This window comes from Elephas maximus, chromosome 3 (assembly GCF_024166365.1).
Source record: "Elephas maximus indicus isolate mEleMax1 chromosome 3, mEleMax1 primary haplotype, whole genome shotgun sequence".
In the NCBI taxonomy this organism is placed as follows: domain Eukaryota; kingdom Metazoa; phylum Chordata; class Mammalia; order Proboscidea; family Elephantidae; genus Elephas; species Elephas maximus.
The window spans coordinates 142906089-142921732 of NC_064821.1; the positions used below are offsets into that span (position 1 = coordinate 142906089).

General features: G+C 34.4%; 1 protein-coding gene across 4 annotated transcripts in view; it reads left to right on the forward strand.

Moving 5' to 3' along the window:
* DPYD (dihydropyrimidine dehydrogenase) overlaps positions 1 to 15644 on the forward strand; it is a 981230-nt gene that overhangs the window by 251506 nt on the left and 714080 nt on the right. For all 4 annotated transcript variants that reach the window (XM_049875731.1, XM_049875734.1, XM_049875732.1 and 1 more), the window contains one exon: positions 14044 to 14240. In XM_049875731.1, the coding sequence (XP_049731688.1) occupies positions 14044 to 14240 (197 nt within the window). The remainder of the gene's footprint in view (positions 1 to 14043; positions 14241 to 15644) is intronic.

Below are 15644 nucleotides of genomic sequence, written 5' to 3' on the forward strand. Positions count from 1 at the left end.
GAAATTTGAAGCAATGATTTTGAAATTTACCAAAAGTGCATGGTTGTAAAGATTATTTGTTATTAACCCCGCTAAAAAACCTCGCTACTGTTGAGTCAATTCTGACTCAGAGTGACCCTGTAGGACAGGATAGAACTGCCCTATAGGGTTCCAAGGAGCGCCTGGTGGATTTGAACTGCCAACTTTTTGGTTAGCAGCTGTAGCTTTTAACCACTAAGCCACCAGCATTTCCTGTTTATTAGTGTTTGTTTTTCTAAATTTGATTTTTTTTTTTAAGTCTAAATATATACATTTTGTGGACAACTTACAGTTTAGGAGAATGGGCTTTTATTGGCTTGAGTGTTATCAATTTAAAAATATGTATAATGTATATTAGTGTAAAGCAATGTCATTATATCAACGTGAGTCACTCATAAAATGCAGGACTCCAGTTCATAATGATCTTGTGAGTTAAAATTTAGACCACTCATTTTTCTCAAAACACAAATAATGTTAAAGGAAATATAATAAACACAAAATAAGATTTAATAGCTACATGAAAAAATACAATAAACACCTTTTTTGGACCAGAAATGGTATAGAAAAACCAAAAACCAAACATGTTGCCATTAAGTCAATTCCGACTCATAGTGACCCTATAGGTCGGAGTAGAACTGCCCTGTAGGATTTCCAAGGAGCTGCTGGAGGATTCAAACTGCTGATCTTCTGGTTAGCAGCTGAGCTCGTCATCACTATGCCACCAGGGCTCCAGAAATCGTATAGAAACATTTAACTATAAGCAGAGGAGTTGGGCCACCCCTCTGGTAGTCTCTGGAACCATAAATAGAGACTGCTTGGAAGTTGGACTGCTATGGGGTAACCAGTATCAAAACATTAAGCATGATGGGGGATTAGACTCACGTACCTTTGCTAGAAAGTTGATAAAAGTAGGTGCAACTACTATACAGGACCGCGGCTTTTAAAAAACTGCAAAAAGGATCTGAGACAGCTGTGCAGCCAGTGATATGGTCATGTGCCTAGGGGCACAGGGACTATCTTCTATTGTATCTCTGCTTTCTCTTCATTACCTGATTGGTGAGCTTCCAGTAAAAGACCCAGTCTGCTGTGGAAGAGAGCATGACCAGTAGTGCTGGGTGGATGCCACCATCTACCTGCTAGGAAGCAAGAGGGTAAATGCGAGGAGAGAAATATCACTCGGAATAAACCAAAAACAGAAAGTTTAAAACTATATTAGGGAATCTAATGCTATCAGTGAAAATCAAAAAACTCAACTGATAGGAGATGAATTTATCTTGATGAAATGAATCATACCATAGTCAGGACTTTAAAAATAAATGACTGTAAAATAATAATATTCGTAAGTAGAAGATAAAATTATGAAAGAAAAAAAGGTGAGTTTGATATGAAAAATATACAATTGGAAAAATTGACTGAAATGAAAACATCAATAGAAAATTTGAGATTGGATATAGTCACAGATATAATTGATGAACTAAAAAATAGACCTGAGAAATTCATCCACAATGCAGTAAATAGATATAAAGAATTGAAAAGAATAATAGAAAAGATAAGAAGCTTGGAAGACTCAAATATGTGTACTAAAGGAGCTCTTGATACAGCAAAAGAAACATCACCCTAACAGCAATGCTTCAAAGCAATTATGACAGGTAATTTTTCAGAAGAAAGGAAAACTGTAAGTCCTTCCCCTGGACACATGGGTGAAATACTGAGGATAAAGAGAGAAAGAGAAAATGGATTATTTTAAAACCAAATGACAGTTAGACTGACCCCAGTATCAATAAATGTCAGAAGCCAAGAGCACAATTTTTTTAAAGGGCTAATAATATATATGGGTTAAACTTACCGATTAGAGCATGTGACTATCAGTATTGATTAAAAACAGATACTCCAGAGAGTTATGTTTGATGTTTTATATGTTTCATATGATGTTTAGAAGAGAAAGCCCTTAAGAGAACATTGAAAATGAGGTGGTGGAAAAAAGTATCCTATGCAAACACTAACATTAAGAAAGTTAGTGTAGTGATATTAATATTTAACAAATAGAATTTTACAGGGAAAGCTTTAAGAAAAATAAAGAGAAAAATGAGTAATGACAAAACCGATCACTTAAAAGATGTAACATTCATAAATTTGTATATATATTACAATATAGCCTTACATAAAATTAGTAAGGCTTATTTGAATAAGGTTTATTAGATTGATTTAATAAATCTGTAAAGATCCCTACACCCAACTAATATAGAGTGAATGCATTCTTTTCAGGCACTTGTGGGACATCATAAACAGTTGACTATCCAGTTGCCATTGAGTCAGTTCCAACTCATGGTGATTCCACGTGTGTCAGAGTAGAACTGTGCACCATAGAGTTTTCAGTGGCAGATTCTCCCAGGCCAGGTCTTTCTTACAAGGCATCCCTGAGTGAGCTCAAGCTTCCAGCCTTTTGGTTAGCAGCCGAGTGTGTCAACCATTTGGACTACCCAGGGAGTATATATATATATATATAGTTATATGAATATGTATATATATTCCCAAACCATTACAAATAGACTGTTTTCTCTACAGCAAAACTAAATTAGAAACCATGAATAAAAATATAGCCCAAATGAAAACAATAACAAAAAAACATATGTTTGGGGTAGGGAGGAAACACATTTGTAACTCAGGAGTTAAAGAGGATGTAACAATAGGTAATATTTAAACCTGAACGACCACAACTTCCAAGGACATGTAGTGAGAATCAGCCAATAAAACTTTTACCTGATAATTTCTAATGTTAAATGTGTATAACAGAAAAAAAAAAAAAGTTTATGTATAAATAAGTGAAATCTTTCCCACAAGGAGCTGGGGGGGGGGGAGGTGGGGAGAGGAGAAGGGAGAGAGTGGTATTAGTGCTAAATAGTAAAAAAAGCAGAAGAAAGGGAATGAGAATAACAGACCAATGAAATAGAGCATAAAAACAAAACTAGGGATGATCAACAAAACAGAAAGGTGACTCTTTAAAAATAGCTTAGTAGATGATTTTCTGGCATATAACATAATAAGCAGTATATTTTAATTATCGCTGCCTTCTAATTACTGCTGTTTTATTTATTAATCAATTTTTAAATAGCATTGGCTCCATAATTAATCATTACCACTGTTTCTAGAAAAAATTATATTAATACAGAAAGAGACAATTATATTTTTGGTCAAAAATCTTGATGACTTCGTTTCTTATGTGATATAAAGTAACATTTCAATTTGTAGTTAAAAAATTGGTTGCCTGGCACCTGTCATCTTTAGTTTCCAACTCCTACATTAAACACATATCTGAGTGACTAAGCAGGCATTAGGCAGTGTCTGGGTGCCAAGTGTACAGTAGGGAATAGGATGGGAATGATCCTAGCCCCCAGAGAACTTAACTGCCTGTGAAAAAGCGGATTAAAGAAGCAAATTCAATGAAGTGCTGAGAGAGGGAACTGGGACTATACTTTGGGAACCTTTCACTAGGAAACCTAACAGGTAGCCTGCCAGAGAAGGCGAGCTGAGAAAGTGAAACTTCAACTGAGACCTGAAAGATGCTCTTCAAGTCAAGCAAAGCTAGGCGTAAGAGAGTATTCAAGGCAGAGGGAATGGCATGAGCAAACCCTGTATTGCTTGGTTTGAGCCTGAATGTGATTTTTGATCCGTAGTTGCTCATAACCAAAATATAAGCACCTATGTTTTATGATGACATTTGGTCAATTTAAACCGTTTGACTCAATTGCAGCCTCAAATCTCAATTGTATCTCAATATAATCATAATAAGACTATGAACTATAATGTAAGAATGATGATTTATGTATTAGTTTCTTTATACAATGAGCAGTCATTACCTACCTTTGAAGACTGCTAAGATTGGAGATACAAATGTTAAGCATCTAGAGGAGTGTCTGGTACAGAGAATGTGTTAATCACAGGAACTTATCATCATTGATTCTTTTAGTCCTCACAATAAATTTCTGAAGTAATTATTTTCTGATTTTAGGATTGATATTCAGAGAGGTGAAGTCCTTGCCAAGATAATGCAGGTTTTTTTTTTTTTTTTTTGGTTGTTGTTTGTTTTTAAGATCTGGTTCAGTTGTCATCTTCTTAAAAAGTTTGGTTCCCTTCTGGGTAGGATTTTTTCTCATGTGCTCTGAGAGCACTATATTTGGAAATGAACCCAGCATGTAATATATTGCACTGTAATAATCTTTGTATATGTAAGATGTATTAATATTCTCTCCCAGGCAGCTCTTAGTGGGAGAGTCCATGTTCATCTACGTGCTTACTCATGTGTAACACACAGAAGGCACATAAAGATGTTTACTAAACTGAGGTGGAAATTGAATCCCAATCTAGTGCCGTCAAGTCGATTCCGACTCATAGCGACCCTATAGGACAGAGTAGAACTGCCCCATAAAGTTTCTATTGAATAAAAAAAATAGCAGAGAATATTCTGATTTCAAATTACACTGTATTTTTACCATGTCAGAGATAGCTGAGAACAATGTCTACATTAAAACCAAACCTGTTGCCGTCAAGTCGATATCGACTCATAGCGATCCTGTAGAACAGAGTAGAACTGCCCCATAAGGTTTCCAAGGAGCAGCTGGTGGATTCGAACTGCTTACCTTTTGGTTAGCAGCCAAACACACAACCATTCCACCACCAGGGTTCCAGTGTCTACATTAGTAATATGAAAATAATGAAACAAAATCTTTAAGAATTATTAATACATTAATAATTATGATAACCGAAAATTTTCCATGACATGAGGTTTCCCCCACTTCTGTTGCATTTGAATCACAGGCCCCACTTTTGCTGTCCTTTGTTTAATTGTGGTGAAAAGAACTGTTTGTCAGGTAGCCTGTTTCTTTTCAAAGGATGAGTGCAGTATGTGAACTCAGGATTTCTTTTGACTTCTTTTACAAAAGAAAGCAAGTTGCAAAGAAAATTACATATAAGGGTCATCCTAAAAGGCATCTATTTTGAGAGAACTTACTTTTGGAGCCATAAAATAGCAATCTTTTTGCATTCAAGCATTTAAAAGGCAACCAGACTGTCATTCTACTTATTAAATAACCCAAAGAAACTGAAACCAGCAAAATGAAAACTACTGTATTATTTTTATTAACATTTCTCATAGACTTATAGTGATGGAATAAAATCTATTTAGAAATTACCAGCATTTGTTTTTTACTCTTTACTGAATTCAAGTTAAATATTTGCCAGATACATTTCACTTGTGAGATATGCAGAATGCAACCCTCCTTTTACAATTAATCCCTCAACTAGTGAGGATAGTATTGAAACATATCCGGAATTTCCAAGAATGTTTATTTGTCATGATTTTCCTATAGTTTATTTTTGTTACAGCTTGGCCAATAAGGACAGAGTAGTTGGGCAAGAATTATAGCTACCAAGCATTCATGCTTATTTCCATTATGTACTATTTTAGAAAGTAAGAGGGATTAAAATGAGAATGGATTACCCTCAAATTAGGATTACTAAATATTCTTGTATTTACCATGTTACACCTTTTTTCATTTCCATAGCACTATGAAAGGATTAAGCAAACTGTTTTTGCCTCCAAAATGTTAGAAGACTTGGGGGAAATTCTACGGCCCTTCTCTGTTTCTCAGTCATTCCCTTCAAGATAATGTTAAAATGATGAGGATAATGCTGGGTAAGTCAATTTGAAGTGATGAAAGAAATGTACTTTCCAGAGGAGTGAAAGGTCAGACTTCCAAGGTGATTATGCAAGGAACTCTAAGCTCCTCAAGAAGAATATTCACTTACAAATAACTGTCCTTCAGTATCACTGAGAAAGAACTGTGTTTCCTTGATGATGGTTATACATTTGTTGAAGCATACCACGGAGCTCAGGAATTTTTAAATTCAGCAAGATCTTGTTGGGAACCTATTGTGTGCTAGGTACTTTACTGTGCCCTGGGATTGCTGTTGCTGGTTTCCAATTCAAAGCAACCTCGTGTGACAGAGTAGAACTGCCCTCGTAGGGTTTTCTAGACTGCAATCTATGGAAGCAAATTGCCAGGTCTTTGTCTGACAGAACCACTTGGTGGGTTTGAACCACCAACATGTTGGTTAGCAGCCCAATACATAATCATTTGCTCCATCCGGGCTCCTTGCAGTGGGATTACAAATAAGGAAGAAAAACCTTCTAAATAGTTCCTAACCCATTGGGTAATTCAGACTGTAAGCTATGTTATAAAATTAAAAGAAACAAACAAAAAAAGTAAAACCTCTTACAAAGGACCCCCCCAAAAAAAAAAACCAACCCCTTTGCCGTCAAGTTCATTCAACTCATAGTGACCCTATAGGACAGAGTAGAACTGCATTACAGAGTCTCCAAGGAATGGCTGATGGATTTGAACTACTATCGTTTTGGTTAGCAGCTGCCAGGACCGAAACCCCATAAAAACCAAACTTGTTGCCCTCGAGTGGATTTTGATCCATAGTGACCCTTAAGTACAGAGTAGAATGGCCCCACAGAGTTTCCAAGGAGTGCATGGTGGATCCTAACTGCTGACCTTTTGGTTAGCAGACGTAGCTCTTAAACTTTGCCACCAGGACCTCAAACCCAAAAAACCAAACCCAGTGCGGTCGAGTCGATTCCGACTCAGCAACCCTATAGAACAGAGTAGAACTGCCCCATAGAGTTTCCAGGGAGCACCTGGCAGATTCAAACTGCCAACCCTTTCGTTAGCAGCTGTAGCACTTAAGCACTACGCCACCAGAGTTTCCCACCAGGACCTAGCAGATAATAAATGCTCAGATTTTGGTAGCTGTGTGTTATTCGAACAGCAGTGAATGTGGTAAGCAGCTAGACCGTTTTGTAATTGTTTTTTACAACACCATACCGTTACATTGTGGGACTCTGTACATGTTTGTTAAATAACTATTGAATAAAAGCAAAATAATTTAAAATAGTACAAGTAGGGAAGGGAGCACATTAAAATAGATAAAAATGTAAAATATTTTGATTTGTTATAAGATCATGGTCCTCTTAATGCAGCTTACTACCTTAATTTCTCAGGTGTCAGGATAGCATGGCAGGAAGCCAGATGGTATAGTGTTTTTCAAACACTTCACAGTCAATTGTTGGTTTGTAAAATTAATTTAATAGGAATAACAACAAGCTTTTGTTGTTGATAGATTGACTAGAATATATAAAAGTATATATGTTTTAGAAAAGATAAGTTCATGTAATAACTTTTTCAGCATATATTTCCTATTGAAATTGGATAGGTATATAATGAATTTCCTTTTCAAAATCACTGTAAAAATTTGACAATGAAAGTGTTTAAGAGTTGAGGCGCTGGAATCAAATAGCCTGGGACAAAATCCTTAGTGTATGAATTTTGGCACAGCTTCCCCATCTAAGGAATGGAAACAGTAATGGTACTCCCTAGATGGCTACTTTGTAGATTGAATGAGATCATCTGCATAGAGACTTAGCATAATGTCTGCCACATAGTATGTGTTCAGTGAGTATCGCCCTTCTTATTATTGCTGGGAAAATGCACGTTAAGTATACCTTCCAAGCGTGTTTAAATGCTCGAATCACTCTTGTGATATTGGTTAACCAATTTGTTTCCTTTATTACATTGTTTTGGCACTTCAACCTTCAGCTTCGAAAAAAAGTCAAATCTTAGAAAATTAATCAGTGGGCTGACACAGCTGAATTTTGTTTTTAAAAAAGGAGGGTTTTCTCACCTAAAGAGCTAAATTGTCTTGGATTAAATTTTTGTTATATTATGAAACAACAGTGAACTATATTTCAAGAAAATTGATTAGGAAATGTTCCCTTGATATTATAAGTAACTGGACCTAGTATAATTTTTATTTATAATTTGTACTTTTAAGTTACATTTATGTGAAAACTTATCTAGTTTAAAAAAGAAATGAAAAAAAAGTCTTTTATTCCTATTTATTTTTGGACATTGTTAACTCTTAGAGATTTACTTTAATGTATTAAGTTTTGAGACAAAATTAATGCATGCTCTTTTCTCAATAGTATAAATTACCATTTTCACTAACATATCTGTGTGTTAGCAGCCTGATGAAAAATATCACATGACTCATATTTTAAACATAGTTCTGTATTTACTTTATTAGATATTATCTCCTTTCCTTCATAAAATGGCAATTTTAAATGTGGAAATGATTTCATTTCTCATAGATTTATAGTGTAAGTAGATGCATATCCAGGTACACTTCTTCCCCCTGCCCACACACACTCACATAATGTTTATGGAATGATCTATTTTACTTCTGGGGAAATTTTTTTTTTTTTTTTTCAACTTGTCAGAATCAGGCTATGTTCATGGACTTATATTGTATATATGTGAAGTTAACATGTGTATTTTAATTGAAAAGGAGTTGAATACTGTGGCTTCAAAAAACATATAGGGCCATTTATTCCTCCAATTTTCAGAAAGTTGGAAAGTGTAGGTGATGTTTCTCAAAGTTTGAAATTTAATGATGGCAGTATCTCAGAGGTTTAAAAAAAAAATTAGATGGGTCTTGTTATGGGTTGAATTGTGTCCCCCCAAAACATGTCAACTTGGCTAGGCCATGATTCCCAGTATTGTGTGATTGCCCATCATTTTGTCATCTGATATGATTTTCCTATGTGTTGTAAACCGTGCCTCTGTGTTGTTAATAAGGCAGGATTAGAGGCGATTATGTTAATGAGGCAAGATTCAATCTACAAGATTAGATTGTTTCTTAAGTCAGTCTCTTGGGATATAAAAGAGAGGAGGGAGCAGAGAGACAGGGAGACCTCATACCACCAAGAAAACAGTACTAGGAGCAGAGCATGTCCTTTGGACTCAAGGTTCCTGTGTAGAGAAGCCCCCAAACCAGGAGCTGGCACCTAGAGTTCAGACTTGTAGCTCCGTAGGCTATGAAAGAATAAATTTCTGTTTGTTAAAGCCGTCCACTTATATTTCTGTTATAGCAGCACTAGATAACTAAGACAGGCCCTCATACATTGCCTAAATCCAAAAGTGTGCTGAAACTAGCTTGTACCAGCTCTTGAGAGTTAATTGTTAAATTTTCAGGGATTTTGGGAGCTGTTTGTTGAACATAGCCTTTATGAAAAATTAAATTATGTGAATGTGCAATGAAATAAATTCTATTGGAAATAAATGTGACAAATACTAAAAACTCATCACTTCTTATTTACTTGATTTTTTCCATTAACTGGTCCTTGGAAACTCTATGGGGCAGTTCTACTCTGTCCTATAGGGTCATTATGAGTTGGAATCCACTCATTGGCAACGGGTTTAGGTTTTTTTTGGTCAACGATGGAAATGTTCTATTGCATGTTAGCCAATAGCCACATGTAGCACTTGAAATATGGCTAGTGCTACAGAGGAGCTGAACCCTTAGCTTTATTTACTTTTTTAATTTATTTAAATTTCAGTTTGAGTAGTTATATATGGATAGTGGCTACCATGTTGGACAGTACAAGGTTAGATAGATTTGGTCCATTGGAATTTGTATACTAGGTGAACTGAGAAATAACATTTGGTACCTGGTCAGGTGCTTTTCCAAAGTGTTTTACACGTGTGTTAACTCATTTAATTCTCATAGTAGCTCTATGAGATAGACAGTATTAACCCTACTTTAAGGTTGAGGATATTGAAGTATAGTAATGTTAGTGAAACTTGTTCAGTATCACACACTGTAAAAATGATGGCAGGCAAGCCTCATCTCCGAGTAGTCTAGTTCCAAAGCCAAACCTCTTAAATATATATTACCTTTTGTGGTAAAAGTTGCAAAAGTGTTGTTCAAATATACAACTACCAAGATGGTTCCAATCTTCTATAAAAATAAGTGGGATAATATCCTGCAATTAAAAAAAAATGTAAAAAAAGAACAAAACAGATAAAGAATAATATCAATTCATAGATTATTGCATTGAGCAGATTTGTGAATCAACTCGACAGCACTGGGGTTTTGAGCAGCTCATAAATATGCAACCTAAAGTTGTCCAGGTCAGGGGTAACTATTCACATACTAATACATGCACATGGTGCCATCATGAGTAGAGGAATGTATTCACTTTATTCCTTCCAATCTCCTGAGAACTTCCAACTCCGTAGGTTTTCTAGGAGGGATTCTGTAAATATTTTTGGAGTTCAATATTTAAATTTTCACTTGTTTTAAAGGGCAATCAAAGAATTAATTTAAAAATAATTAAAATGTCCTTAGATGAAAATGTGTCCATATTGTATATTATTGGGTAATTTCTACTTCATTTGCATGTCATTGGCTAGAATTTATGTCAGATATGTTCAGTATCTCAAAAAGAAACTATTTCTTGCTTTTGAGTGAATATTACAAGGCAAACATTTCACAAATCCAGTTCTATATGGTTGTCACAACTTACCTTCAGCTTATAAGCTTTTCAGCCTGTAAATTCCATAAATAACCACATTGAATTCTCCTGGATTGTATTAGATGTCAGCAATAAATAATGTTTTTAAAAAACTACTGTAAGTTTTATGCTTCTGAAGTTTGTTAAAATACAGTGTTATTTTATAAATGCTAGTAAGTTTTTTTTCCCAGTATTATGTACTGTCCCATCCCTCACCAAAGTTAGCACTTATCTACTGTCCTTTAAGTGTTCCTCCATCCCCACCCCTCCCCAATGCTAGTAAATTTTAACATGGTAAAGTGACGTTTCTAATTACCTGTTTGCATGAGCATGAAAAAACTAGCATTTATTTAATCCCTAAAGGAAATTAGCTATAGCTCTCCCTGATCATGTTAAATATATGTTTTAAATATTCATTTATGAAAAGTATGCAAAAGAGTTTATAACAATTTTGTTTTGGGAAGATATAATAAATAGATTTCAAGTGCATTGTAATTAATTATTAAGTAAGGTAGTTCATTAATTTAGAATTTGCACTAATTAGCTCCCTTTTCAGGTTGCTTAGAAATAAAAGGTACAAATATATGTCGATTCAAAGATAGCATGAGGGAAAATCTGTACTAGTTGGATAGTACAGGGAACAGCAGCAACATACATCTGTAATTTGTGAAACCCGACATTTGGGTGAAAATAAGAAATGATTATATTATTAATTTAAATGAAACTCTTCATTAATTTATATGTGTAAACATGTATATAATATAAAAATACTGGAAATTTAAAGACGTGTCTGCTCTTAAATATTTTATAGTTGGGTAATGAAACAGATACGTAAACCAGTGGAATGTGATAAAGTATTTAGACAAGATAAGGACAAAATGCAAAGGGAGCATTTATGAAGGCCATTTTGTAAGGGCTGAGAAATAAGCTCTTGTAATACCTGTTGAAGGAGCCCTGGTGTCACACTGATTAAGTGCTCGGCTGCTAACTGAAAGGTTGGTGGTTTGAACCTACCAGCGGCTCTTAGGGAGAAAGATGTGGCAGTCTGCTTCTGTAAAGATTACAGCCTTGGAAACCCTATGGGGCAGTTCTACTCTATCTTACAGGGTCACTGTGAGTTGGAATCAACTAACAGCAACTGGTGGTGATGTTGAATACTTGTTCATAATACTTGGCTTCAAGTTTTAAGTAAAATAATGTTTGTTTTTATATATTTTGAATAACAAGCTTTATTAAAGTAGTTGGTGGTATTTGTGGGGTGATTTCAAGGAAGCATAAAAGTCTGTCTCCCCCATACCTCATTCCCAAGAAGAACTTCCATCTATATCTCTTGATTTTTCCCTGGGATTCCACACAGATTTTACTGTTCTACCTATTAAAAGCAAATAACACTGTGAGGTAACCCATTAGATGTTAGAAATAATTTATGCTAGGCTTTAGTATGAATTTGTAAGCCAATTCTATTCATAGTCAAGTTTTGATGGAAGGAGAAAAATGTTGGTTTGATTTTTCTTTGGGTTCTGTCTGTTTCTCTTTGTATGTAACTGCAATTATATATGACTTTGTAATTAGGTGAAACTGTATAGGCTTATAATTGTAAAATATTGCTGGTAGTTGCCCTTTTTATTATTATGAATTGTTCTTCTTTAACTTTAGTAATGCATCTTGCCTTAAAGTCTAATACGTCTGATAATGATATACATATACCAGCTTTCTTTTAGTTTTTTTTTTTTTATATCAGCTTTGTTTTAGTTAGTGTTTACATGGCATAAATTTTTCTACCTTTTAACTTTACATATTTCTGTGTCCTGACATTTTAAGGTGTGTCTTTTTTACAGTGTTTGTCTTTTAATTGAAGTTTTAGTACACTTATATTTAATGTAATTATTGCTATATTTTAAGTTTATATTCATCATCTTACTGTGTGTTTTCTGGTTCTCCCCCCCCCCCCCCGGTCATTTAATATAATTTTCTGACTTTTGGATTAATGAAGTATGCATTTTTATTCCACTCACCTCCCCAACACACACACACCTTAGCTAGTTGTATATTCTTTTACTATTATTGTGGAGGTATAACATATAACCTAAACTGAATAGCCTAATATGCATTAGTATTCTTACCCCTTCCTATTTAAACTCCCATGCCTTTTGTCATGCATTTTAGCTTTCATTTATCTTAAACCTTGCATGACATTATTATTATTGTTACTTTATACAGTCAATATTAATTTATATTTACCCACAAGTTTATAATTATCAGTCCTATTTTTTGGGTTATTCCTTACTGTATTTCTGTGTTTCTGTCTGAGATAATTTGCATTCTTCCTGAAGAAGTTCCTTTAGTGTTGTTTTATACTTGTTTTTGTTGCTAATTCTGCAAATATATTTCACCTTCCATTCCAGGGACATTTTTCCTTCTGAATAGAATTGTAGAAGGTATTTTCTTGCAGTTCTTAAAAAATATCATTTCATTGTCCCAAGTCAGTAGCAGAGGTAACTCAAGGATGGGTTGATTATCTTCCTCTAGTTTGCCCCGCTTATAACTATAAAAAAAAAAAAAATAGCCCTCAAGAAGTCCTAGCTATATCCTGGAGGTGTTTATGAGGGCTCCTTCTTCTTTAGCCACTCCTTTTTTTATACTCTAGTTTTTGTTTTCTCTGGACCATTAGAGTTTAGAAAGCTCTCTTCTGCTTTACAGCAGGTTTCCATTTAGATTCTTAGACTTTTGTGCTGTGTAGCTTGAGAATTAAGCTCATTTCTCTGTATTTTCTTCAGCTCCGTGTTCCTGGCCTCTTCCATTTCCTAAACCCCAAGTCTCTAGGCTTAGAGGATTGGCAGTATCTCTCTTGTTGTCTCTTCTGAGCTTTGACCTTCTTAAAGATTCTTAGCTCTTTCTTCCTCTACTAAGTGGAAAATGCCCTCAGGGGAAAAGTGACTCCTAAACTATCATCTCATTGCTGCTCTTCTCTCTGAGATCTTGGTCTCTAAAGTCTGACTTGCTTCAGTAGCTCTCCAGTGCTTCAAACAGATTTTTCAGATTTTATCCTTGAAAGCCAATCTATCATAACCAAAAGTCAACAAATTGTTTACTGAATGTCTACCATGCACCAAGAATGGTTCTAACTGCTGGTAATACAATGGTAAGGCGTATTTAAAGAAATACCAAAACATATATGTGTGTGTTTATATATACGACTCATTCCTTGACTCGAGCTAATGTTCTACTGCCTAAAATGGAAAAATGAAACATAAACAGGTAAATCTGCAGTGGTTATGTTAGAGGTAGACCAAGTATGCCTTGGGAGCTCAGAGAAGGAGCAGAGCACATAACCTCGCATGGAGGTGGGAGTCAGGAAGGTGAGTCAGGAATGCTTCCTAGAGGAGGTCTCAACATAGAAAGTAATTTCCAAGATTAAGAATGAGCTAGTCAGGTGTAAGTCATCATCTCCTTGACTCAGCAGAGCCTCTAACTATGTCACATTATTATTGATAATTTATTATTTATTACTATTGTAAAACACTAATGAGTTTGAAACTTATTAAAAATATGTTTTGAGTGTGCAAAAGGTAGTCTTAAAATTTTAACAATGGCAATTGATTTCTCCATAGGTGTTCAAAGCAATGAATATCCCACAAATCAGAAATCCTTCTCTGCCTCCCCCAGAAAAAATGCCTGAAGCCTATTCTGCAAAGATTGCTCTTTTTGGTGGTGGGCCTGCAAGTATAAGTTGTGCTTCCTTTTTGGCTCGATTAGGCTACTCTGACATCACTATATTTGAAAAACAAGAATATGTTGGTGGTTTAAGGTAATAACTACATTTATATTTATAGTAACAAAAATGATGGGGTAAAACAATTATGAATATTATTGGTTCATTATCATATAGAAACTTCAAGCTCACAGATGGTATTTTAAATGTTCTTTTTCCAAATGTTCAAATTTTGATTACATTACTCACTTAAATTTTCCAGTTGGCTTGAAGCAATATTTATTTAAAAATTTCTCTGCCTAATTCTATGAATTCAAGATGAATCTCAGTAAAATATTTTATGGCTACCAATTTAGGAAAAATTGTTTTATCCCTGTGAATCTTTGCTTTAATGAAGATATATCTAAAAATCATGGAAATTAGTGATGGGGAAAAGCAACTTCTATAGAATATTAGACTATTCATTTTTTCTTGCACAGTTCCTGCTCATATATTTTCTGCTTATAATCTCCTAAATCTTGCATGTGATTGTAAGTATGTCAGAGTCTACTGAAAATGTACTGTTGTAATATATGTTTATGGAGTGTTTGTCCCATTAATACCTTGTTAATATTTGATATTAATCAGCACCATTATTTTAAGGAAGGATTCAGTCTCATAGTCATTTTATTCACATGACAATTTATATATGAAATGGAAAATATTCACTTTATATCAGTGACTTTCAGATATTTGAGTCAAGCTTAGCAAATAGGTGGAGTTTGGTGTTTTTTAAAATAAGTGAGACTCTTATGATCACAGAGAAATAAAACTTATTATGAGTAGGGAGTGGATATTGCTTAAAGCATTCAATGTAAAAATAAGAAATAATTTGAATGAATGATATTGCTCAATTTGTTATTTTCCCTAAGCGTGCCATCTTGCATAAGAAAAAGTATGTACAACCATTTGGCCTAACTCTCGCTATATTTAGAATTTAAATTTGTGATTGCTACTGAACCATTCTTTAAGCAATGTATTTATCATATTTAGTCTTCACGGAATAAATTTAATGAAATTATAACTGTAATTTGTGCTTACATTTTTTACATTTTTCTGGCACCTCTAAATATTTGTTAATAAATGTATAAACTTCAATATTGGCCAAATGAAAATATGCTAAACCCAGGATAAGCTATCATTAATATATAACTTCAGCAGACTCATCAGGCAAACATATCACATAGTAGGAAGACCTTTTGGAGAAAATATGATGATTAAATAAAGCTGAAGAGTAAGTAACCTGATTGTCAAGAATTAATTATTTTTCTGTATTGATATTTCGCCACTAGGAGTTTTACATATATTTTATTTATTTGTTTTCCTGGGTAGCGAAATACCCAATACGTTATTTTGCTGGATTTAGACTATCTCTTTTAATGGTATTTTACCTCAGCTTTATTAATTAGGAAAAACAATCTATTAACAACATGTGTATAAGCATTGTACATTTTTTCCAAT